This window comes from Bos indicus x Bos taurus, chromosome 3, assembly GCF_003369695.1.
Source record: "Bos indicus x Bos taurus breed Angus x Brahman F1 hybrid chromosome 3, Bos_hybrid_MaternalHap_v2.0, whole genome shotgun sequence".
In the NCBI taxonomy this organism is placed as follows: Eukaryota; Metazoa; Chordata; class Mammalia; order Artiodactyla; family Bovidae; genus Bos; species Bos indicus x Bos taurus.
In genome coordinates, this window is record NC_040078.1 from 737,097 (window position 1) to 763,482 (window position 26,386).

Sequence of the window (26,386 nt, forward strand, 5' to 3'; positions counted from 1 at the left end):
GCTGCCACAGGCAAGAAAAATCTTGCATCTATACGTGTAGGGCCGCTTCAGTCGTTTCCAACTCTTTGCGACCTGGTAGACTGTGGCCTGCCAGGATTCTCAGTCAAGGGGGTTCTCCAGGCAAGAGTCCTGGAGCGTACTGGCCAACACTGGTTGCCATACCCTTCTAGAGCACTGTATTTCCTACTACCCTAGCCGTCAACCCCCCTGAGTACCTGGTGCTGCCAGAACCCCTGCGACCCAAGCAGCTGCCCCACCTCCACACCTGGCCCTCACAGGGGCAAACCCAGGTCCTTCAGGGCAGCCTCAGGAGGAAACTCCAGTGGACAACCCACATGTAGAGGTGGAAATAAAACCACAGTTGAAACCCAGAGCAGTGTGGCTAAGGAGGAAGACCCAAAACCTTCCCACCAGCTGTACAAGCTGCAGATTCAATCCACACGATCAACTAGGCAGACTCTGTGTCTATGGAATGTATAAAAGAACAAGAAGATCTCCCACAAAAGAAAATGCACTAGTTCTGATAGCTGTGGATGTTGGAGGCAAGAACACACAGGAGAAGGACCAGATTAGAACCTGAGCTGCCCCCACAGCAGGTCCAGAGATCAGCACAGTGTTGGAGGGCATCTGAGGGAGGTGAGGTGGACTGTCACTCCCAGCGAGGGGAAGGACTGTGACAGCAGTGACTCAAGAAAAACATTCATTATTCTTAGAATAATGAATCTCAGAACAAGTTTTGACTTGTTCTACAGATTCTTTCTGATTTTTGTTCTTTGTCCTTATCCCCCTCTGTTGTAGTTGTCAATTTTATTGGCACTATGAAATCTAATTAAGCTTTTGAGCTTTTTTTTTTCTTCCTCAGTCACATTTTTTATTATTGTAATAAACCTAAATGTTGGGCCTTTGCAGTTCTGTGGAGTTTTCCTTTTTCTTTTCTCTTTAATTTTAATTTTTAATTTCTTAAGCCTATTTATTTTCTATATTTATTCCTTTGTTTGCTTTTCCTACTGTTCTTTTCCCCTTGCAGTTAATCTTTAATGTATATAAATTTTCTTCATCTACCTCTATTTAACTATTCTTTCTTTTCTTTCCTCTCAACATATTTTTTAGTTTTGTCTTCATTACTTTGTTCCACACGTGGCACCTTGCTTTAGTTTTGTTTTCCGGTATGTGCTTTAGTTAGTCTTGTTCTTAACTGGTAAATATAATTTTTTATTTCCTTTGTTCACAGGCTCAATCTACTGTGTACTTTGTTTTAGTTGGATTGTTTTCCCTTTGCTTATGGGTGTATATGTATACATGTATATTCCATTATTTTAATTATTATTTGCCTGATTTTATAACTACAATTTGTCTGAGGTTCATCTTTGGTATCTCATTTTTGTGTATTTGTTTTAATCTCACTTAATGCCCTAACAAACCACTTGTAGAATCTTCGTTCCTGACCAGAGATCAAGCCCTGAGCCTTTGGAGAGGGAGTATTGACTCCAAGACCCTAGACTACCAGAGAACTAATACTAGGGAGTATCAAATAGTGAGCAGTCTCACAAAGGAAACCACGTGAAGAAAGACCCGGCATCACCCAACCAACGGTAGCACTGTGCAGGATGCCTCATCTAAACAACAAACAAAACAAAAATACATACCCAATCATCAGCAGACAGGAATATCACCTCATTCAGCCTTGCCCACCAGGAAAAACAAACAAACAAAAAAATTCAGCACAAAGCTCACCCTATACAAAGCTTACGCAGACCACTGAACCAACCTTAGGAGGGTAGAAACCAAAAGGAAGAAAGAATTCAACTTTGAAGCCTGGGAAAAGGAGACCTCAAACACAATAAGTTTAAAAAAAAGAATGAAAAGGCAGAGAAATACTACACAAATGAAGGAACAAACTAGAAACACAGAAGTCCAAATAAACGAAGAGGAAATAGGCAAACTACCTGAAAAAGAATTCAAAATAACGATAGTAAAAAATTATCAAAAACCTTGAAAAATAGAGAATATGCAAGAATCAGTTAACAAACACCTAGAAGAATTAAAGAATAAACATACAGAGGCAACACAATTACTGAAATTAAAAATACTCTGGAAGGAATCTATAGCAGAATATCTGAAGAAGAACAAATCAGTGAGCAGGAACATAAAATGGTGGAAATAACTTCTGAAGAGCAGAATAAAGTAAAAAGAATGAAAAGTACTAAGGACAGTCTCAGAGACCTCTGGGACAATATCAAATGCACCAACATTTGAATTATAGGGGTCCCAGAAAAAGAAAGGATATGAGAAAATTTTTTAAGAGATTATAGTTGAAAATTTCCCCAACATGGAAAACAAAATAGTCAATCAAGTCCAAGAGGCACAAACAGTGCCATACAGGATAAACCCAAGGAGAAACACGCTGAGACACATACTAATCAAACTAAGACTAAACACAAAGAAAGAATATTAAAAGCAGCAAGGGAAAAGCAACAAATAACACACAAGGGAAACCTCATACATTTAACAGCTGATCTTTCAGCACAAATTCTGCAGGCCAGGAGGGAATGGCAGGATATATTTAAAGTACTGAAAGGGAAAAAATCTACAACCAAGATTACTGTACCTGGCAAGGATCTCATTCAAAACTGATCTAGAAACAAAAAGCTTTTCAGACAAGCAACAGTTACAAGAATTCAGCACCACCAAAGCAGCTTTAAAACAAACGTTAAAGGGATTTATATAGTCAACAAACACAAGAGAAAGAAGAAGATCTACAAAATCAAGCCCAAACAATTAAGAACATGGCAACAGGAACATATGTATCAATAATTACTTTAAATGTAAATGGATTAAATGGTCCAACCAAAAGACACAGATTGGCTGAATGGATACAAAAACAAGACCCATATACATGCTGTCTATGAGAAACCCACTCCAGACCTAAAGACACATATAGACTGAAAGTGCGAGGATGCAAAAATATATTCCATGCAAACAGGAAGCAACAGAAAGCTGGAGTAGCAATCCTCATATCAGACATTATAGACCTTAAAATAAAGAAGATAACAAGAGATAAGGAAGGATACTACATAATGAGCAAGGGATCAATCCAAGAGAAAGACATAACAACTGTAAATATCTATGTACCCAACATAGGAGCACCTCGATACATAAGACAAACACTAACAGACTAAAAGGAGAAACTGACAGGAACACAACAACAGTAGGAGACGTTAACACCCCACTCACACCAATGGACACGGCATCAAAACAGAAAGTTAATAAGGAAACCCAAGCCTCAAATGATACAGTAGATGGGATGGATCTCACTGATATCTTGAGGCCATTCCATCCAAATGCAAAGGAATACACCTTCTTCTCAAGTGCACATGGAACATTCTCCAGGACAGACCACATCTTGGGTCACATATCAAATCTCAGTAAATATAAGAAAACTGAAATCATATCAAGCATCTTCTCTGACCACAACACTATGAGACTAGGTATCAATTACAAGAAAAAAGCTGTAAGAAACAAAGATATGGAGATTAAGCAATACATTTCTAAATAACCAACAGGTTACTGAAGAAATCAAAAGGGAAATCAAAAAATTTCAAGAAACAAATGATAATGAAAACATAACTCAAAACCTATGGGATGCAGCAAAAGCAGTTCTAAGAGGGAAGCTTATAGCAATACAATCCTACCTCAAGAAAGAAGAAAAACATGGAACAGACAACCTAACTTTACACCTAAAACAACTGGAAAAAGAATGAAAAAAAAAAAAAAAACCCCGCAAAATTAGAAGGAAAGAAATCATAAAGATCCGAGCAGAAACAAATGGAAAGAAATGACAGAAACAACAGTAAAGATTAATAAAACTAAAAGCTGGTTCTTTGAGAAGATAAACACAACTGACAAACCTTAGGCCAGATTCATCAAGAAAAAAAGAGAAGAATCAAATCAACAAAATTAAAAATGAAAAAGGAGAGGTTACAACAGACAATGCAGAAATACAAAAGATTATAAGAGACTATATGGCAATAAAATGCATAACCTGGAAGAAATGGACAGAGTCTTAATAATGTTCAATCTTCCAAGACTGAACCACGAAGATATAGAAATTATGAACAACCCAATTACAAGCACTGAAATTGAAGCTGTGATCAAAAATCTCCCCAAAAACAAAAGCCCAGGACCAGATGGCTTCACAGGAGAATTCTATCAAACATTTAGAGAAGAGCTAATGCCTATCTTTATAAAACTCTTTCAAAAACCTGCAGAGGAAGGAACACTTCCAAACTCATTCTATGAGGCCACCATCACCCTGATACCAAAACCAGACAAAGACAACACAAAAAAAGAAAACGACGGGCCAATATCACTGATGAATAGAGATGCAAAAATCCTCAACAAAATTTTAGCAAACAGAATTCAGCAACACATCAAACAGCTCATACACCACGATCAACTTGGGTTTATTCCAGGGATGCAAGGATTCTTCAATATATGCAAATCAATCAATGTAACACACCATATTAAATTCAAAGATAAAAACCATATGATAATTTCAATAGATGCAGAAAAAGCCTTTGACAAAACTCAGTACCCATTTATGATTAAAACTCTTCAAAAAAGGGGCATAGGAGGAACCTACCTCAACATAGTAAAGCCCATATACGATAAGTCTACAGCAAACATTTTTCTCAATGGTGACCCCTACGATCAGGAACAAGACAAGGGTGTCCACTTTCACCACTATTATTCAACATAGTTCTGGGATTCCTAGCTATAGCAATCAGAGAAGAAATAGAAATAAAAGGAATCCAGATCGGAAAAGAAGTAAAGCTCTCACTGTTTGCAGATGACATGATACTGTACATAGAAAACCCTAAAGATAAGAGTCAGAAAATTACTAGATCTAAACAGTGAATTTTGCAAAGTTGCAGGATACAAAATCAATACACGCATTTCTATACACTAACAATGAAAAATTAGAAAGAGAAATTAAGGAATCAATCCCATTCACCACTGCAACAAAAAGAATTAAATATCAAGGAATAAACTTACCCAAAGAGACAAAAGAGCTGTACACAGAAAATTATAAGATACTGATGAAAGAAATCAAAGATGACATAATCAGATGGAGAGACATTCCATTTTCCTGGGTAGGAAGAATCAATATTGTGAAAATGACAATACTACTAAATGCAATCTCCAGATTCAATGTGATCCCTACCAAATTACCAATGACATTTTCACATAACTAGAACAAATAATTTCACAATTCATATGGAAACACAAGAGACCCCTAATAGCCAATGCAGTCTTGAGAAAGAATGCAGCTGGAGGCATCAACCTTCCTGACTTCAGATTGTACTTCAAAGCTACAGTCATCAAGACAGTACGGTACTGGCACAAAAACAGAAATATAAGACCAACAGAACAAGACAGAAAGCCCAAAAATAAGCCCATGCCCTATGGGTACCTTATTTTTGACAAGAGGCAAGAACATACAGTGGGGCAAAGACAGCCTCGTTAATAAATGGGAAAACTGGACAGCTACATGTTAAAGAATGAAATTAGAACACTTCCTAACACCATCACAAAGATAAACTCAAAATGGATTAAAGACATAAATAAAGACCAGAAACTGTAAACTTTTAGAGGAAAACATAGCCAGAACACTCGATGACATAAATCAAAGCAAAATCCTCTATGACCCACCTCCAAGAGTAACAGAAATAAAAACAAAAGTAAACAAGAGGGATCTGATCAAACTTAAAAACTTTTGCACAGCAAAGGAACCTATAAGCAAGGTGAAAAGACAATCCCGAGAATGGGAGAAAATAATAGCAAATGAAACAACTGACAAAGGATTAATTTCGAAAATATAGAAGTAGCTCATACAACTCAATACCAGAAAACCAACCAACGCAATCAAAAAATAGGAAAAAAGGCATTTCTCCAAAGAAGACATGCAGATGTCTAACAAACACATGAAAGCATGCTCAACATTACTCATTATTAGAGAAATGTAGTTTTGATGAGATAAAACTACAATGAGATACTACAATGAGATATCACCTCACACTGCTCAGAATGGCCATCATCAAAAAATCTGCAAACAATAAATGCTGGAGAGGGTGCGGAGAAAAGAGTACGCTCTTGCACTGTTGGTGGGAATGTAAACTGATACAGCCACTATGGAAGATGGTATGGAGATTCCTTAAAAAACTAGGAATAAAAGCAGTATATGACCCAGCAATCCCACTGGGAGGCATATACCGTGAGGAAACCAAAAATGAAAAGGATACATGTATCCCATTGTTCACTGTAGCCCTATTTACAATAGCTAGCACATGGAAGAAACCTAGATGTCCATTGACAGATGAATGGATAAAGAAGTGGTGGTATATGTACACAATGGAATATTACTCAGTCATAAAAAGAAATGCATCTGAGTCAGTTCTGATGAGGTGGATGAATCTACAACTTATTATATAGAGTGAAGTCAGAAAGAGAACAATAAATATTGCATTCTAATACATATATCAATATCAATAACCTCAGATATGCAAGTGACACCATCCTTATGGCAGAAAGTGAAGACGAACTAAAAAGCCTCTTGATTAAAGTGAAAGAGGAGAGTGAAAAAGTTGGCTTAAAGCTCAACATTCAGAAAACTAAGATCACAGCATCCAGTCCATCACTTCATGGCAAATAGATTGGGAAACTGTGGAAACAGTGGCTGACTTCATTTTTCTGGGCTCCAAAATCACAGCAGATGGTGACTGCAGCCATGAAATTAAAAGACGCTTACTCCTTGGGAGAAAAGTTATGATCAACCTCGACAGCATGTTAAAAAGTGGAGACGTTACTTTGTCAACAAAGGTCCATCTAGTCAAGGCTATAGTTTTTCAGTAGTCATGTATGGATGTGAGAGTTGGACTATAAAGAAAGCTGAGCACAGAAGAAATGATGTTTTTGAACTGTGGTGTTGAAGAAGACTCTTGAGAGTCCCTTGGACTACAAGGAGATCCAGCCAGTCCATCCTAAAGGAGATCAGTCCTGGGTGTTCACTCGAAGGACTGATGTTGAAGCTGAAACTCCAGTACTTTGGCCACCTGATGCAAAGAGCTGACTCATTTGAAAAGACCCTGATGTTGGGAAAGATTGAAGGCAGGAGGAGAAAGGGACAACAGAGGACGAGATTGTTAGATAGCACCACCGACTCAATGGACATGAATTTGGGTAAACTCCGGGAGTTGGTGATGGACAGGGAGACCTGGAGTGCTGCAACTCTTGGGGTCGCAATGAGTTGGACACGACTGAGAGACTGAACTGAACTGAGGACTGGACAGGTAATTTCCACCATTTAAAAAAGAGCTAATAATCATTTTCAAACTATTCAAAAAAACTAAAGAGGAAGAACTTCTGAACTCATTCTATGAAGCCAGTGGCACCTTCATACCAAAACCTAATAAAGACAATACAAAAATAAAAAAGGAAATTATAGGCCCATATGACTGGTAAGCACAAAAGCAAAAAATCCTCAACAAAATATTAGCACATCAAACTCAACAACACATAATAAGGATCATACACCATATTCAAGTTGCATTTATACCAGGAATGCAAGCATGATTCAATATCTGCAAATCAATCAATGTGAGAGGCCAAGCCATGTGTCCCAACTTGACCAGCTCATGCCACCTCAGGCTGAAGGCTCTCTAGGCTTGCCTATAGCGAGAGTGCCGCACCATTTATTCATTTACTGAGTGCCTTCTGAGTGTTGACAATACCAGCAATCAAACCCTACTGTCTTCCTTAGCCCCTGTTCCCAGCCCTGGATAGGAAAGAGGGTAAGGCCCTGGTAGAGATGGGGGATACACCATATTAACCAATTTAAGAATAAAAACCATGTCATATGTGGTCATCTCCACAGATGAAGAAAAAGATTGTGACTTAATTTAATAATCACTTATTATTTTTTAAAAAATGAACACAACTCAATGTAATAAAAGCCCACTGCACTGGCAAGTCCACAGCTAACATCATACTCAATACAGGAAACCTAAAATCATTTCCCCTAAAATCAAGAATGAGACAAGGATGCTCACTCTTGATATTTTTATTTGACACAAGACTGAACATACTAGACAAAGCAATGAGACAAGAAAAATAAAAGGAATCTAAACTAAAAAGGAAGAAGTAAAACCATCACCATTTGCTAATGACATGATACTATACAAAAAAAGTTTTAAAGATGCCATCAAAAAACTGTCAGAATAAATGAATTCAATAAACAGGACTCAAAATTAATATATAGAAACGCATTGTTCCTATATACTCAATGAACTATCAGAGAAAAAAATTAAGAAGACAATCTCATTTACAACTGCATCAAAAAGAATAAAACACTTAGGAATATATCTAACCAAGGAGGTAAAAGACTCAAAAAACTATACAACACTGACAAAAGAAATTGAAGATGACACAATTGGAATTATATTGATTTCATGAACTGAAAGAATTAATATCATTAAAATGTTCATACTACCCAAGGCAAGCTATAGATTTCATCCAATGACTATCAAAACACAAATGGCATTTTTCACAGAAGAAATAATTTCAAAATTTGTACAGAAACACAAAACATCCCAAATAATCAAAACAACCTTTTATTAAGAAGCTCAAAGTATCACACTCTGATTTCAAACTATACTACAAGCTAATGCAATAATAGTATTGTACTGGCATAAAAACAGATACAGACAATGGAATAAAATAGAAAACCTGGAAATGAATGCACACATATGTAGAGTCAATCCATCTATGACAAAGGAGGCTAGAATATACAAGGAGGGTAAAACCCTCTTCAATAAATGGTGTGGTAAACTGCTGTATTTAAATGGATAACCAACAAAAGCCTATCGAATAGCACGGGGAATAGCACAGGGAAGTCTGTTCGATGCTAAGGGCCGCCTGGATGGGAGGGGCTTCAGGGGAAGAATGGATGCGTGCTTCTGTGTGGCTGAGTCCCTTCACTGTTCACCTGAGACCATCACAACACTGTTCACTGTCTACACCCCCAAACAAAATGTCTTTGGTATTAAAAAAACACTAAAAACTTTTTTAAAAGGAAAAAAAAAATGGAGTAGTAAAATTGGACAGCTACATGCAAAAGCATCAAACTGAACGAATTTTCTCACATCATATGTAAAAATTCAAAATGAATTAAAGACTTACATGTCAGACTTGAAACCATAAAACTTCTAGAAGAAAACATAGGCAGTATGCTCTTCAACATCAGTCTTAGTAATTTTCTTATATGCTTCCTCAGCAAGAAAAACAAAAGCAAAAATAAACAGGGTTCCGTCAAACTAAAAAGTTTCTGCACAATAAAGAAATCTATCTACAAGACTAAGAGGCCATCAATTGAATGTGAGAAGATTTTTGCAAACAATATATTTTATAAAGGGTTAATATCCAAAATATACCAACAATTCATACAACATAATATCAAGATAAAACCCAATTACAAAATGAGAAGACCTAAATACACATTTTCTTTTTTTCTTTTAATAGACCCTTTTCCCAAGGAAGACATATAGATGGCCAACTCACACATGAAAAGGTGCTCAATATCAATAAACCTCAGAGAAAGGCAAGTCAAAATCACAATGAGGTATCATCTCACACCTGTCAGAATGGCTATTATTAAAAAGATAACAAATAAGTGTGTGAGAGGATGTGAAAGAGAGGAAGCCACACTGTTGGTGGGAATGCAAACTGGCACAGTCACTATGGAAAATGACGTGCAGGTTTCTCAAAAAACTAAAAAGAGGATACCTTGCTATCCAGCGATTTCACTTCTGGGTATCTTCCAGGAGAAAACAAAAGCAGTAACTAAAACAATATATTCTCCCATTTTCTTTGCTGCATTATTTATACTAGTCAAGATGTGGAAGCAACCTAACTGACCATCAACACATATTTTGATGTGGACTACTTTTTGTTCAGTTAGCTAAGTTCTGTCCAACTCTCTGCAACCCCATGGACTGCAACATGCCAGGCTCCTCTGTCCTCCACTATCCCCTGATGTTTGCTCAAATTCATATCCAATGAGTCAGTGATGCTATGCAACAATAACATCCTCTGCCTCCCCCTTCTCCTTTTGCCCTCATCTTCCCCAGCATCAAGATCTTTTCCAATCAGTTGGCTCTTTGCATCCTGTGGCCAAAGTATTTGACCTTCAGCTTCAGCATCAGTCCCACCAATGAATATTCAGAGTTTATTTCTTTTAGGATTGACTGGTTTGATCTCCCTGCTGTCCAAGGGACTCTCAAGAGTCTTCTCCAGCGCCACAGCTCCAATCCATACATGACTATCAGAAAAACGACAGCTTTGATTATACAGACCTGTGTCAACAAAGTGATGTCTCTGCTTTTGAATACGCTGTCTAGGTATATCATAGCTTTTCTTCCAAGGAGTGTCTTTTAATTTCATGGCTGCAGTCACTGTCCACAGTGACTTTTGGAAGCCAAGTCTGTCACTGTTTCCATTTTTCATCCATCTATTTGCCATGAAGTGATGGGACTGGATGCCATGATCTTAAGTTTTTTGAACATTGAGTTTTAAGCCAGCTTTTTCACTCTCCTCTTTCACTTTCATCAAGAAGCTCTTTAGTTCCTCCTTGCTTTCTGCCATTAGAGTGCTATCGTCTGTATATCTGAGGTTACTGATATTTCTCCCAGCAATCTTGATTTCAGCTTGTGATTCATCCAGCCCAACATTCCACATGATGTACTCTGCATATAAGTTAAACAAGCAAGGTGACAATACACAGCCTTGATGAACTCTTCCCAATCTGGAACCAGTTTGTTGTTCCATGTCTGGTTCTAACTGTTGCTTCTTGACCTGTATACAGGTTTCTCAGAAGACAAGTAAGGTGATCTGGTATTTCCATCTCTAAGAATTTTCCAGTTTGTTGTGATTCAAACAGTCACTTCATAGCAATGAAGCAGAAATAGATGTTTTTCTGGAATTCTCTTGCTTTCTCTATGATCCAACAAATGCTGGCAATTTGGATCCTCTGCCTCTTTGAATCCCAGCTTGTACATATGGAAGTTCTCAGTTCACATATTGCTGAAGCCTAGCTCGAAGGATTTTGAGCATTACCTTGCTAGCATGTAAAATGAGAGCTAGCACAATATTTTGAACATCTTTAGCATTGCCATTCTTTTGGACTGGAATGATAACTGACCTTTTCTAGTCCTTTGGCCACTGCTGAGTTTTCCAAACTTGCTGACATACTGAGTGCATCATCTTTTAGGATTTGAAATAGCTCAGCTGGAATTCCAGCACCTCCACTAGCTTTGTTCATAGTGATGCTTCCTAAGGCCCACTTGACTTCACGCTCCAGGATGTCTGGCTCTAGGTGAGTGACCACACCATTGTGGTTATCCTGGTCATTAAGACTTTTTTTTGTATAGTTCTTCTGAGTATTCTTCCCACCTCTTCTTAATCTCTTCTGCTTCTCTTAGGTCCTTGCTGATTCTGTTCTTTATTGTGCCCATCTTGGCATGAAATGTTCCCTTGTTATCTCCAATTTTCTTGAAGAGATCTCTAGTCTTTCCCATTCTATTGTTTTCCTCTAATTCTTTGCATTGTTACTTAAGGCTTTTTTATATCTCCTCATTATTCTCTGGAACTCTGCATTCAGTTATATGTATCTTTGCCTTTCCCCTTTGCCTTTTGCTTCACTTCTTTTCTCAGTTTCTTGTAAGACCTCCTCAGACAACCATTTTGCCTTTTTGTATTCCTTTCTCTTGGGGATGGTTTTGGTCACCACCTCCATTGTTACGAACCTCCATCTTTAGTTCTTTAGGTACTGTCTAACAGATCTAATCCCTTGAATCTACTTGTCACTTCCACTGTATAACTGTAATGGATTTGATCTAGGTCATATCAAAAGGCCTAGTGGTTTTTCCTACTTTCTTCAATTTAAGCCTGAATTTTGCAATAAGGAGCTCAAGATCTGAGCCACAGTCAGCTCCCAGTCTTGTTTTTGCTGACTGTACAGAGCTTCTTCATCTTTGACTGCATAGAATATAATCAATCTGATCTTGGTATTGACTATCTGGTGATGTCCATGTGTAGAGTCACTTATTGTGTTGTTGCAAGAGGCTGTTCGCTATGACCAGAGTGTTCTCTTGGCAAAACTGTTAAGACTTTGCCCTGCTTCATTTTGTATTCCAAGGCCAAACTTGCCTGTTACTTGAGGTACCTCTTGACTTCCTACTTTTCCATTCCAGTCCCCTATGATGAAAAAGACATCTTTTCTGGTGTTAGTTCTAGAAGGTATTGTAGGTCATTATAGAATCATTCAACTTTAGCTTCTTCAGCATTAGTGGTTGGGGCACAGACTTGGATACTGTGATGTTGAATGCTTTGTCTTGGAAACAAACAGAGATCACTCTGTAGTTTTTGAGAATGCACCCAAGTACTACATTTCAGACTCTTTTGCTGACTATGGCTACTTCATTTCTTCTAAGAGATTCTTGCCCACAGCAGTAGATACAATGGTCATCTGAATTAAATTCACCCATTCCTACCCATTTTAGTCACTGATTCCTAAAATGTTTACTCTTCCCATCTCCTGTATGACCACATCCAAGTTATCTTGATTCATGGACCCAACATTCCAGGTTCTATGCAATATTGTTCTTTACAGCATCAGACTACTTTCACCACCAGACACATCCACAACTGAGCATACATTTCCATTTTGGCCCAGCCTCAGTAATATATTGGACACCTACCAGGGCTTCCCTCTTGGCTTAGCCAGTAAACAACCTGCCTACAATGCGGGAGACCTGGGTCCAATCCGTGGATCCGGAAGACCCCTGGAGAAGGGAATGGCAACTCACTCCACCATTCTTGCCTGGAGAATCTCATGGACAGAGGAGCCTGGCAGGCTATAGTCCACAGGATTGCAAAAAGTCAGACATGACTGAGCGACTAACACCTTTACAAACCTGGGGGTCTCATCTTCCAGTGTCATACCTTTTTGCCTTTTCATACTGTTCAAGGGGTTCTTAAGGCAAGAATACTGAAGTGTTCTGCCATTCCCCTCTCCAGTGGGCCTTGTTTTATCATACTTCAATTTAAAATATTAGGTTGGTGCAAAAGTAATCGAGGTTTGAATCATGGAAGTTTGCTGTTTGATATCGAAATACATTCTTAAGTAAATGTGATTATGTTACACATTACTTAATGCATATTTCTCGCTTTATGTTGTTTTGCTAATGGCATTACTTGCTGTTTATTTTATATTTATTTTAGACTATAAACAAATGACATTAGACAAAAAGCAAATTTGAGTGATTTTTCTACTCAAGTTCAAAATGGGTCATAAAGCAGTGGAAACAACTCACAACGTCAACAGTGCACTTCGCCCAGGAACTGCTAACAAAAATATACGTGCACTGCAGTGCAGTGGTGGTTCAAGAAATCTTGCAAAGGAGATGACAGCCTTGAGTATGAGCAGCACAGTGGATGGCCACTGGAAGCTGACAACGACCAACTGAGTGGATTATCAGAGCTGATCCTCTTACAACTTCACAAGAAATGGCTGAAGAACTCAATGCCAATCCTTCTAAGTGGTGAACCATTTCCATTTGAAGCAAATTGGAAAGGTGAAAAAACTCCACAAGTGGGTGCCTCATGAGCTGACCACAAATCCAAAGTTCATCATTTTGAAGTGTCATCTTCTCTTATTCTATACAACAATGAACCATTTCTCGATCAGACTGTGACATGAGGTAAAAAGTGGATTTTATCCGACAACCAGAGATGGTTGGATTGCAGCTCAGTGGTTGGACCAAAAAGCTCCAAAGCACTTCCAAAACCCAAACTTGTACCCAAAATAGGCCAGGGTCACTGTTTGGTGGTCTGCTGCCAGTCTGATCAACTACAGATTTCTGAATCCTGACGAAACCATTACATTTGAGAAGGATACTCAGCGGCAGATAGATGAGACGCACCAAAAACTGCACCGCCTACAGCCAACATTGGTTAACAGAAAGGACCCAATTCTTCTCTACTCCAACATCCAACCAAACCTCGCACAACCAATGCTTTAAAAGTTAATGAATTGGGCTTCCAAGTTTTGCCTCATATGCCATTTTCACCTGCCCTCTTGCCAACCAATTAGCACTTCTTCAAGCATCCCAACTTTCTGCAGGGAAAATGCTTCCACAACCAACAGGATGCAGAAAATGCTTTCCAAGAATCAGATTTTTATGCTACAGGATTAAGCAAACTTATTTCTCATCGGCAAAAATGTGTTGATTGTAATGGTTCCTATTTTGATTAATAAAGATGTGCTGAGACTTTGGACCGAAACAACAATTACATTTGCCCTAAAACTTCAATTTTTAAAAACTAGAAAAAAATATAAAGATCATAAAAAAGGAAAAGCATATGAAGAGATGTTCAACTCAGCCTTTAGGGAAATTATGACTTTAAACCACGATTTATTACTACATACTTATGAGAATTACTAAATAAAAAAAAACAGCAACACCAAATGCTGGTGATGATGCAGAAAAAATAGATTACTCATATGTGGGTGATAGGAACATAAAATGGTTCAGCCATACTGGAAAAAAATATGGCAATTCTTACAAAAGTAAACAATGTGCTTATCATATAGTGCAATAACTACAATTCTTGGACATTTATCCCAGAAATGAAAATTTATATTCATACAGAAACTCGTATATGGATATTCTTAACAGTTCTCTAATAGTCAAAACCTAGAAACATATACAAACATCAGTCAACAAATGAATGATTAGATAGTCATATACCCATATCACAAAATAATAATCGACAATAGAAAGAAATAAACTATTGACACACACAACCTGGATGGATCTTAATGGAATTATGTGCAGAGTGAAAACTCAATCTCAAAAGTTTACATGCTGTTATTTACAGCATTTGTTACTGTTTAGTCCCCAAGTCAGGTCTGATTCTAGGCAACCCCATGAACTGTAGCCCTCCAGGCTCCTCTGTCCATGAGCTTTCCTAGGTAAGAATACTGGAGTGGGTCACCATTTCCTTCTCCACAGGATCTTCCCAAACCCAGGGATTGAACCTATGTCTCCTATATTGACAGACAGGTTCTTTACCACTGAGCCACCGGGGAAGTCCCCAATTTATAATATTACATAACAACATGTTATTTATATAACATTCTTGAAATGACAAAACTATAGAAACAGAGATTAGTAGTTACCAGGGGTTAGCAGTCAGGAGAAAAGGATGTAGCTGTGATTAAAAATGGTATCACAAAGAATTATTATGATAGAACTGTTCCATGTCTTATACATGCTGGTAACCACTTTAATCTATTAATATTAATTGACAATTTATTAAAATTAATTAAAACCAATGTTAAAATTGCATGGTACAAAATACACAAACGCACACATAAAACTGGGGAAATGGGAATAAGATTTCTCAATCTATATCAATTTCAAGATTGTGATACATTAATATATCAATAGTTGTACAAGATATTCAGTTCAGTTCAGTTCAGTCGCTCAGTCATGTCCGACTCTCTGCGACCCCGTGAATCGCGGCACGCCAGGCCTCCCATACAAGATATTACCATTGGGGAACTGATTGAAGGGTATATGGGATCTCTTTGTACTATTTCTAACAACTGCATATGCGTCTACAGTTATCTCAAAATTAGAAGTACCAAACAAAACAAAACCTTCCCACAAAGAAAACTCCAAGCTCAGATGGCTTCAATGATGAAGTAATTTCAAGTCTACACAAACTCTTCAGAAAAAAAGAACACAACCAACTCATTACAAGGCCACCATTATCTGGACACCGAAAGCAGGCAAAAATACAACAAGAAAACTGTAGGCTAATAGCCTTAATGAACAAAAACAGCCGATTTTTACCAAAAGTGAAACCAGCAATACATAAAGATGTATAGCCATAGCCCACAAATTGAATGTTGCTTCAACACTCAAAAACCAATCACTGTTAATGTATTAATACAATCAATGAAAAAGAAATCATATAATCAACTCATTAGAATAAATCTTGACAAAATTCAACAGCTAGTCATGATAAACACTCTCAGCAATTTAAGAGCAGAAAGGGATTTCTTCAATAGATACCTACAAACACCTACAGTCAACAACATATTTAACAGTTAAAGACTGAATTCTTACTAGGACAAGGAATAAAGCAATGATCTCCACTCTTACTACTTCAAGATTCTACTGGAGTCCTAAGTACAACTATAAAAGGAAGAAAAAAATAACAGAGGTGAAAAAGAGGAAATCTTTTTTTTTTTGGCCACACCACAAGGTTGTGGGAGCTCAGTTCCCTAACCTTGGATTGAACCCAAGCCCTCAGCAGTGAGAGCATGGAGTTCTAACCACTGTACTGCCAGGGAATTCCCAGGAAGAAATCTCAATACACAATGACATAATCATCTACATAAAATCCCGGCTCATGGCTCAGTGGTAAAGAATCCACATGCCAATGCAGGAGACATGGGTTCAGTCGCTGATCCAGGAAGATCCCACATGCCATGAAGCAGCTAAGCCTGTGCTCCACCATTATTGAGCTTGTGCTCTAGAGCCAGGGAGCCAAAACTACTGAGCTCACATGCCAAGAGCCTGTGCTCAGTAACAAGAGAACCCACCACAATGTAAGAGTCAAAAATAGAAAACCTCTAGAAAAAAAGCATAGTATATCTCTGTCACCTTGGATTAGGTAAAGATTAAAGATAAAGATTAATCTTTACTTAGGTACACAAAAAAGCATGAACTATAAAAGATGCTGTCAAGAAAAAAAAAGACACAACAGGGAGAAAATATCTGCAAAATACATTATCTGGTTAAGGATTTGTATCAAAGGCTATATAAAGTATTAAAATATTAAGAAGGTAAATCTGAATATTTAACCAAAGTATATGGATGGCAAATAAGCCATGAAAATATACTAAAAATCATTAATCATGAGGATTAAATAAAATGCAAATTAAAACAATACCTACATATCTATTTAAAAAGCTAAAATTAAGAAGACATAATGCCAAGTGTTGATGAGAAGGAACAACTAGAACTCTCAAACATTACTGATGTGAACGCCATATGGTATGATTACTCTGAAAAAGTTTATTACAGAGTTAAACACACTTACCACACAACTCAGAAATCCCACGGTAAGTATTACTCAAGAAACAAGGATTTAGGAATTCTCCGGCAGTCAAGTGGTTGAAACTCTGGGCTTTGACTGCCAAGGCTCTGGGTTCAATCCCTGGTTGGGGAACTAAGACCCCACAGGCCTCAGGACATAGGGGGGAAAAAAAAAGGAGCGGGGGGAAGCCAAGGATTTAAGTGTCCTACCCTACTTATTCTTTGCCAAAGTATAAATTTAAGGTTTTATTATCTATATCTTCACTAGTTATCATCAGATCAGATCACTAGTTATCAGCAGTATTCAAAAAAAAATTTTTTTTAATCTGCCACCCTTAATCAGTCACCCTAACATTCAGTTACAATTATAAAAAATACACACCACCTAGTAGTTTTGCAAACCTCAAGCCAATACTCATTAGTGGATATTCTACTGGGTAAACACCAACATTTTTTAACATGATATGAAAGCAGAATGCACCATACCTGCTGCTGCTGCTGCAGCTGCTAAGTCACTTCAGTCGTGTCGGAATCTGTACAACCCCATAGACGGCAGCCCACCAGACTCCTCCATCCCTGGGATTCTCCAGGCAAGAATACTGGAGTGGGTTGCCATTTCCTTCTTCAATGCATGCATGCATACAAAGTCGCTTCAGTCGTATCCGACTCTATGCGACCCCATGGACAGCAGCCCACCAGGCTCCTCTGTCCACAGGACTCTCCAGGCAGGAACACTGGAGTGGGCTGCCATTTCCTGCTCTGGCACCATACCTGATAAGGCTAAATGTCATTTGGGAAATCTTTGTAGTTATATGTGTATCACAAATTGCCATGTAAATGTATTATTACTGTGGATAGTGGTCAAAACATTTGAAAAACAGACATAAAACATACCTGTAATATAAATTCCATGCTATCAGAAGTTCCTATCCCTTTTAAACACTTTAATTCTATACCAGGTAGGAATGAAATCTACAACAGAGCTATTCAATGGTCTGCTATTGCTATGATTAATAATACGCATTTGGTGGCCGAATCTTCAGGAATTATCAGTATATTCTGTAACATATATTTGTCATATCTGTCATTCACTATTAAAATCAGACATTTTTCAGCTTTCATTGAGATTTATTTTTAAGACTAAGGAAACAAAATACAAATATTTCACTTACTTTTCCCAGTAGCTAACAAAGGAGCAAAACTCAAAATTTTCTGACCCTTATAAAATATATTGTAACTTTGCAACACTTTCTCAAGAACTTTGTAAGTCTGAATATAGATGTACTCAAGATACACTACAAGACTAATCTAAATGCAAAATTAACCACTTCAAGTACATAATAACTCGAATGATATTCAAAGGACAGAGACATTCTAATCCCCTTACAAAAGATATTTCAATCTTCACTATAAAGTTGTCACTGGCTTAGTGGTTCCTATTTCCCCAACCCCCTCCTCGGGACAAATTTCTCTGCTGAAATTCTAACCCCCAAGGTATTAGTATTGCTGCTGCTGCTGCCGCTAAGTCGCTTCAGTCGTGTCCGACTCTGTGCTACCCCATAGACGGCAGCCCACCAGGCTCCCCCGACCCTGGGATTCTCCAGGCAAGAACACTGGAGTGGGTTGACATTTCCTTCTCCAATGCATGAAAGTGAAAAAATAAAGTGAAGTCGCTCAGTCGTGTCCGACTCCTAGCGAACCCATGGACTGCAGCCCACCAGGCCCCTCCGTCCATGGGATTTTCCAGGCAAGAGTACTGGAGTGGGGTGCCATTGCCTTCTCCGGGTATTAGTATTAGGAGACAGGAATTTTGGGGAGGTGATTAGGCTTGGGTGTGTGCATGCTCAGTCGTGTCAGACTCTTTGCAACCCCATGGACTGTAACCCAACAGGCTCCTCTGTCCATGGGATTTTCCAGGCAAGAATTCTGGAGTGGGTTGCCATTTCCTTCTCCAAGACTTGGATTAGGGCCCTTATAAAAAAAGACCCCAGAGAATTAGCTCACCTCTTCTGCCTTGTGAGGTTACAGTGAAAAGATGGTTATGAACCAGGAAGCAGGCCCCCACCAGACTTAGAACCTGACCATGTGAACACACATGGTGTGTTCCAGCTTCCCAAATTTTGAAACATAAATTTCTATTGAAATAATTTTCTTTGATAGGAGGAAAAAAGATAATTAACCAAATTTAAATAAAATCACCTGTAATGTTTCAATACTACTATTCAAAAGATACATGCTATGATTAATTTGAAATGCATATGTTACAAAAAAAATGCCAGTAGCTTCTATCCCATTTTACTGTTATTTAGAAGTAATTCATTATTAAAAATACATATAATGGATAATTAGAGAAATATTTAAACTATGATATTATAAACAATCAAAATGTTTAAATACTGAAATCTCCAAAAAGAAAATAATCCACTTACTTTTTAAAACCCTTTTTAAAAGGGGGCTTTTTTAAAAGATTTTATGAGTACTTCAAAATATTATTTCTGGGGGACTTTCCTGGTGGTCCAGTGGCTAAGACTCCAGCTCCCAATGCAGGTGGACCAGGTACAATCACTGACCAGTCAGAGAACTAGATCCCATGTGCAGCAACTAAGAACTTGCAGGCCACAGCTAAGGATTTGTCATACTGCAACCAAGACAGAAGATCCCACATGCCACAACTAAGGCCCTGTGCGCCAAATAAATAATTTTTTAAAAATTAAAAATTATTTTTAGAAAATCTCATTAACTCAGACAGTGCTAATGTCACTTTGCTGTTTCCTGAATGCTAAGCCAAGATTAGTACTGGAGTGTGGATGAGCCAGATAAACTAAAAGTATAAAGAAAGTCTCCTAAGGCCAAGAAATTACTTTTCAAACTATTTCTGAATACTTAAAAAAAATCCACTTTTAAAGGAAGCTGTTTCAAGAATGCGATAATTATGAAGTATATATTACTAGCACATTTAAAATATTATGTAAGATATGGAATTCATTGTATGCATATACATGTTTGAAAATCTGTAGTTTAGACTTTTTACTAAAGGCAGTGAAGTCACATTCTTCAATTCCCCTCCACCCAAGACAAACTTCACTTCCATTATGGAGCTACAAGAGGAAGGGAAAAAGAAAATTTATGATCTTACTATATTTTAATTGACTCTACCATAGATAAAATTGAACTGAGACAGCAGAAAACATTAATAATAAAACTAAATATAATTACTACTCATTCAATGCTCCAACTACTTGAAATAAAGGACCGCATATAAATTCATTCATGTAGAACATGTATTCTTTTTATTAAACTAAAATTAAGTTATTTCTCAGCAAGTAAATATTAAAAGAAATACTCCACATCTTTTAGGTTAATGGTTTAAACAAGCACTCTCTATTCATATTAAATTTTAAAAAGATTAATCACCACTCCAGGTACTTATCCTAGAACAAATGCACAAAAACCACGTACTGATACAAGGATGTTCACTGTTAATAACGGCAAACGTACAGAAAAAAAAGAAGGCTGAGTCAACCTTGACAACTTCATACTGTTAAATACTATGCAACAGTTTAAAAGACTGTACAGATAGATTTACTTCTACGACCATGCAAAGGTCTCCAAGATGTAACATAAAAGGTGCAAAATAATATTTACAATATGACATCATACATGCAGGTCACACACATACACACTCCTACAGCATTTCTACACGTACACATGTGCTTGTGAGAATTCAAAGGAAAAGGTCTAGAAGAATATTCAGGGAACAGAACATGTTACCTCTCTAAGGGTGTGTGTGTGAAACGAATGGGAGGAATCATAAGAATCTGTGCTTCATTTTTACAAGGAGAATGTACTCATGTCACTTGAGACACTAAAAAGCAGGAGGAAAGAAAAAAATACCTGTTAACTTCTCTCAAATAATCACAAACCAGAACTATCAGGTGTAATGAGATTTCAATTTCTTTCATTGATTTTAAGTCAAAACCATTTGACTTAAAATTATTTAAATGACATTTAAAGCATTTAAATGACATCAACAAATACCTAAAAGTGACAAAATTGGTAAGAAAAAAATTTTAATGATGTTGTCTTGCCTTCAAATTAAAAATAAAAAAAGAAAGAATAAAGAGTAATGATAAGACTGCAGAGGAAAGAAGAAAAAAGACTCTTACTAAATCCATCCACTTTTAGTTCAGGCGTGACCCAGAATCCTCACAAATCCACTTATACAAAACGGGAAAAAAAAAAAAAAAACACTGGACTACCGTTCCCTCAAGTATCGAAGGTTGTTTTTAGAAAGCTTAACTAAGAAACAGTAAATGCCAAGTGTTTCACCGGTGTGGGAATGGGAACGCGAAACCCTACACCTCCTTAAAGCAATCTAAACGACTGAACAGCAGAGTCCAACTGGGAACGCGCGCGGGGGTGGGGACAGCTCAGCTATCACTTTTAGGTTGGCTCGGAGCCTCAGAACAGTTTACCCCCAGTCTCTTTGGAGCGTGGAGTCCCCGAGGGTGGTCAACGCGTCGCCGCCGACACCTAAGCCCAACCGAGACTTCAGAGGAGGGGCGGTCAACACAAACTTAGGTCCTTCGGCTGAGCCGGGAGAGCGCGGAAGAGCAAAAGCGCCAACTTTTGCTCTAAACGCGGCAGCTCCGGGAGGTTCGACAAGTCTTCCCCCAAGTCCCACTCCTGAAACGATGCCAACACCTTTTCCCGGCCAATACTGTCCGCCCCAGGTCCGGCCCCCGGAGGAAAACCCGAGCAGGGCGGCGGCTGGCAGCATGAAAGAGTGACTTAGCCATGGGAGGACAACAAGGGCGGGGGGTCCGTCGGCTGAGGGCCACTCGGCACCTCAGCGTCTCCGGGACGCCCCCGCCCAGAAGCTGTCCCGTCTCCAACAGCCCCCGCGACGCGGCCCCCTCCCCCACCTCTGGGCGGCGACCTCCGCGCCCCTGCCCCGGGGCCCCTGCTCACCGAGGTAGCGGCTCCGCAGCCGGGACGGGTCCTCCAGCCCGAGGGACCTTTTCCTCACGTCCCACAACAGGTGTGGGCAGGAGCCACCCCGAGACATGGCTCTCCCAGGCTGGGGGAGGAGGGGAGACCACCGCGTGGGGGAGGGGAGGAGGGGAAGAGACACGCGGATCAACACCCGAGCCGCACCGGCACCATCCACGAGCCGGGGCTCTCAAGCGCAGCGAGTTAGATGGCAGCGGCGGTGGCGGCAGCAGCGCCTTCGCCTGAGAAGTCCGGCCGTACCCGGGCTGGAGCTCGCTTCATACTCTCCTTCTCAGACTACCCAGAACAACCAAAGATCAGCAACAGTCCCCTCCCTCGGCACCCCCTCCTAAAGGAGGAGGCGGAGGCGGCCTCGACTCCTCCCTCTCCTCGTTCTGTACACCCGCCCTTCCAAGCCTTTCTCGCGAGATGACGACCACTGGGCATTGAGGCAGGTGTGTGCCATGGCCGCCCTTACCCTAGAAAAATGGGTTCAAGCCATTCTAGTTAAATGCTTAATACTCTGTGGATAAATGAGGAATCGAGAAGTTGCTGAAGTCGTAAGTCTCGGGCTCACGAGTCTCAATCCAAAGGAAGCAAGAGAGTTGTGCGGCGTCATCTTTAGTCGGGACACAGAAGGCCCGAATAGTCCATCTTGTCTAGGGGCCTCCTTAACCAAAGTGAAAGGGTATCCGCCGACCGAGCTTCACTTTCCCTTCTCCAACATGGCTTCCAGAGCAGGAAGAAGAAATTGGAGGTTTGCTTTGGGGGACGGGCCAATCGGTGCGGGCAGCTCTGCCTGCGCAAGCGCGCTGCCGGTAGGCCTCTGGGTGGACTCGGTGAGGCCTTCCTTTAACCACCTGTTTTAGCCACTCCTCCCGGATCTCGGCGGAGAGAAGCCAGTAGGCGGGCTCGGGGCGGGCCGTCGCAGAGTCTCCGCCCCCACAACCTTCTGTGGGCGCCGGCCAAAGGGTGGTTTGCTGGGGGGTCAGGCTCGGCAGCGGGAAGGGCAGGCACCCACGGAGAGAGGGCGCGAGACGTTGATACAGGGGAAAGTGACGAGCTGCCCTACATTGCCTGCCAGGGACGAGCACGCGGACACTCTACCACCCGGCTGCCCACGATCACTCGTCCGCAGAAATGTCAGCCGCCGGCGTCCGGGGCCTGCGGGCCACCTACCACCGGGTCCTTGATAAAGTGGAGCTCCTGCTGCCTGAGAAATTGAGGCCGTTGTATAACCACCCGGCAGGTAATGAACCCAGAGTGGGTCCCACCGAGACCTCCCTTCCTGTCCCTTTCCTCCCTTTACCGATCCACTGACAACTCTGCCAGTGGACAATTCACCCACAACCCCAACCCCTGTTCCTCAAGTGAATCTGTGTACTTTCCCATGCTGCTTGCTTTTCACATTTTCTTTTCCAACACGTCTAAAACTCGTGATTTTCAAGTCTGCGCCCTTTGCGACCTTTGTTGCACTGCTTCTCTTAGGCACCACTCAGATCCGGACCAGGCCTCTTGGTTTGACCCTTCTCCATCTCTGCGGCCAGGAAAAGGTCTGGGCCACCGGGAAACCTCATTCTCTCCCCTTTCCTTCCATGAGTAGTGATGTATTGACCCACGCGCAGAAGAGCCGTCTTACCGCCCCAGAGTGTTAGGAGTAAAGGTCATATTTCCTTCAGCTCCAGCTGACAGGCCTGCAGAAGTTAGCCAGTTTCTGAGTCAGTGTCATTCCTTGCCCTATAGGCCTAGTTTGTTTTAGTCTATCCTAAATTACTTCCTGAACCTTTTTGTGTGGACAGACCTGGGTTTAAATTCTGCTCTGCTCCTAATTGTAGATGTGACCTTGGGTAAAATCCTAGATCTTAGTTTCCGTAAAATGTGGTCCATGTGAGAGTTAAAGATAACATATGTGTCTGATTCTTCATAAATGCTCAATAAATATTAGCTCTCTCTTTAACCTATTGGAAAACAGTGTTCTAGTAGTTGAAAAAATAATACTGTAAGAAACTGGAAGCTCCCAGTGCCTCCAGCTCTTTATTTAAGGTCTAAAATCCTGTTACCTGTTATATAAACATTAGTAATAGTACTTACTTGGCTGGGAACTCAAACCAGATACATTCTGAAGTCACTTTCAAGCCTAAGACTTAGCAAAGGAGAAAGTGTGTTATAAATGGAAAGACTGAAGTGCAACCCCTCTGTGGCCCTTTTCTCTACATAGTTAAATCTATCTCTGCGGTTGGTGTCATTAGTACACTTGTATATCTCCCCACATATCTGACTATGAAGCAGCTCTTGGGAATCTAAGATTACTAAATCCGATTTCCAAATTTGATAAAGGATTGATCTGTGTCACGGAATTATGCTTTAGTATAATATTATTTATTGCAGTAGTTTACCCTTTATAAAATTGACCTTTAAGGAGAGATTTTTATTAATGAAGAATATTAGTTTATTTGCTTTTTGGTTCTTTAAGACACAGTTTTTGGAAATTGTCCTCTTTTGTGGCAGAGATTTTCAGGAGGAAGAGTTGAGCAATGCTTCTGTAATTATCTAGGCTTTTTTTTTTTCCTCAGCCGCACTGTGTTGCATGATTTTGGCCAACTGTGTGGCATGATTTTGGCCAACTGTATGGCATGTGGGGAATCTTAGTTCCCCAAGCAGGAATTGAACTCAAACTCCCGCGTTGGAAGCTCGGAGTTTTAACCACTGGGCCACCAGGGAAGTCCCTGGGCTTTAGTCTCAACTGAATTCTTGTGGTCAATGCTGACCCTCTTAAGCTTTGTATTTGGTCTGTGGGATAAAGACAGGCTAGAGGAGGAACAATTTTAAACTACTTTAAAACAGAATTGGAGGGTAGCTTTATAGTGATCTTTTCCAAGGTCTTGGCTTTAACCACTTATAGTCATTGTTTATTAGTTTATTAGTTATTATTTAATAGTTTATTCAACTTTAGAATGAAAGGAAATTATCTTTCATTTAAGATTGGTTTGTAGATCATGTATTTTATCTATATACTCTTAGACTAGTTCAGTTACTGTAACCCTTTTTTCAGTGTGATGGAAGGAGCATAGGCTTTGAAGCCAGATTGACCTGGATTTGAAACTTGGCTGAGTGACCTTGATCTTAAATCCCCTGACCTTTTAGTTCTAATATATAAAATGGGAATAATAATTATCTCCAAAATAATGGACATGAATTTGAGCAAGCTTCAGTAGTTGGCGATAGGGAAGCCTCACGTGCTGCAGTCCATGGGGTCACAAAGAGTCGGACAAGACTGAACTGAACTGAATTACCATTTAAGGATTGTTGTGAAAGTTAAGTGATATATTGTCTGTAAAATGTAGCTGTGTTTGCACATAGACTTTCAACAAATGTTAGTGTTAGTTCTCTCTTATTTACTAATATACAGAGTAAGAATACCCATCACTGCAAAATTGTTTGTGATTAAAAACTTGTAGGCACACCAATGCAGAAATGAAGAAACATGAAAGATATAACTTACTGATTGTCACAAGTATTGAATAAAATCTGAGGAAACTATTGTTCTAAGACTTAACAGGGAATATTCAAGGTTTTTGTGTACTATTTTACATAATAGTGTGTTTTTGAATCATTATATTAGATGATATATCTAATCATCATTAGACTGGATTCACATATTGGAGACTTTCACAGTAATATACAAGGCTGGATTCTAAATTTTTGAGACTTAATCGTATCATTGACAAATATGTCTAGACAAGTCACAAGAATATGTCTTTATATAAATATTTATTAGACTTAGCATATTGTATTCTATATATATATAGTTAGACCTGTGGTCTTCATCATTCGTTTATCTACATATTGTCTATGACACACAGTGATCTGCTTCTTTGGAGTAAAAATAGAGTTCTATCCAAATGTGTGTCCTGGCAAGTTCAGTTCTCAGTGCCCCCGCTGTCTCCAGACCTGAAAGTATGCTGTCCAGTGTTTACTGTGAAATCATGCTGCCCAATGTTTACTTAAATGCTTCAGTTCAGTCGCTCAGTCATGTCCGACTCTTGGCGACCCCATGAATTGCAGCACGCCAGGCCTCCCTGTCCATCACCAACTCCCAGAGTTTACTAAACTCATGTCTATCGAGTTGGTGATGCCATCCAGCCATCTCATCCTCTGTCGTCCCCTTC

General features: G+C 39.5%; 2 protein-coding genes across 11 annotated transcripts in view; one reads left to right on the forward strand and one right to left on the reverse strand.

The window, feature by feature from the left end:
• DCAF6 (DDB1 and CUL4 associated factor 6) overlaps positions 1–22,714 on the reverse strand; it is a 183,571-nt gene extending 160,857 nt beyond the window's left edge. The window contains exon 1 of one of the 8 annotated variants that reach the window (XM_027526425.1): positions 22,696–22,714. Coding sequence is in view for 6 of the 8 variants with exons in the window: in XM_027526419.1 (XP_027382220.1) it covers positions 22,197–22,293 (97 nt within the window). In the remaining 2 variants the exon portion in view is untranslated. Of the gene's footprint in view, positions 1–22,196; positions 22,567–22,695 lie in introns of those variants that run through there. The other 7 variants (XM_027526419.1, XM_027526387.1, XM_027526399.1 and 4 more) reach the window with 7 other exon arrangements.
• MPC2 (mitochondrial pyruvate carrier 2) overlaps positions 22,613–26,386 on the forward strand; it is a 30,664-nt gene continuing 26,890 nt past the window's right edge. The window contains exons 1-2 of one of the 3 annotated variants that reach the window (XM_027526442.1): positions 22,613–22,672; positions 23,302–23,466. In XM_027526442.1, the coding sequence (XP_027382243.1) occupies positions 23,358–23,466 (109 nt within the window). In that variant the 5' untranslated portion in view covers positions 22,613–22,672; positions 23,302–23,357. Of the gene's footprint in view, positions 22,673–22,843; positions 22,975–23,050; positions 23,467–26,386 lie in introns of those variants that run through there. The other 2 variants (XM_027526452.1, XM_027526432.1) reach the window with 2 other exon arrangements.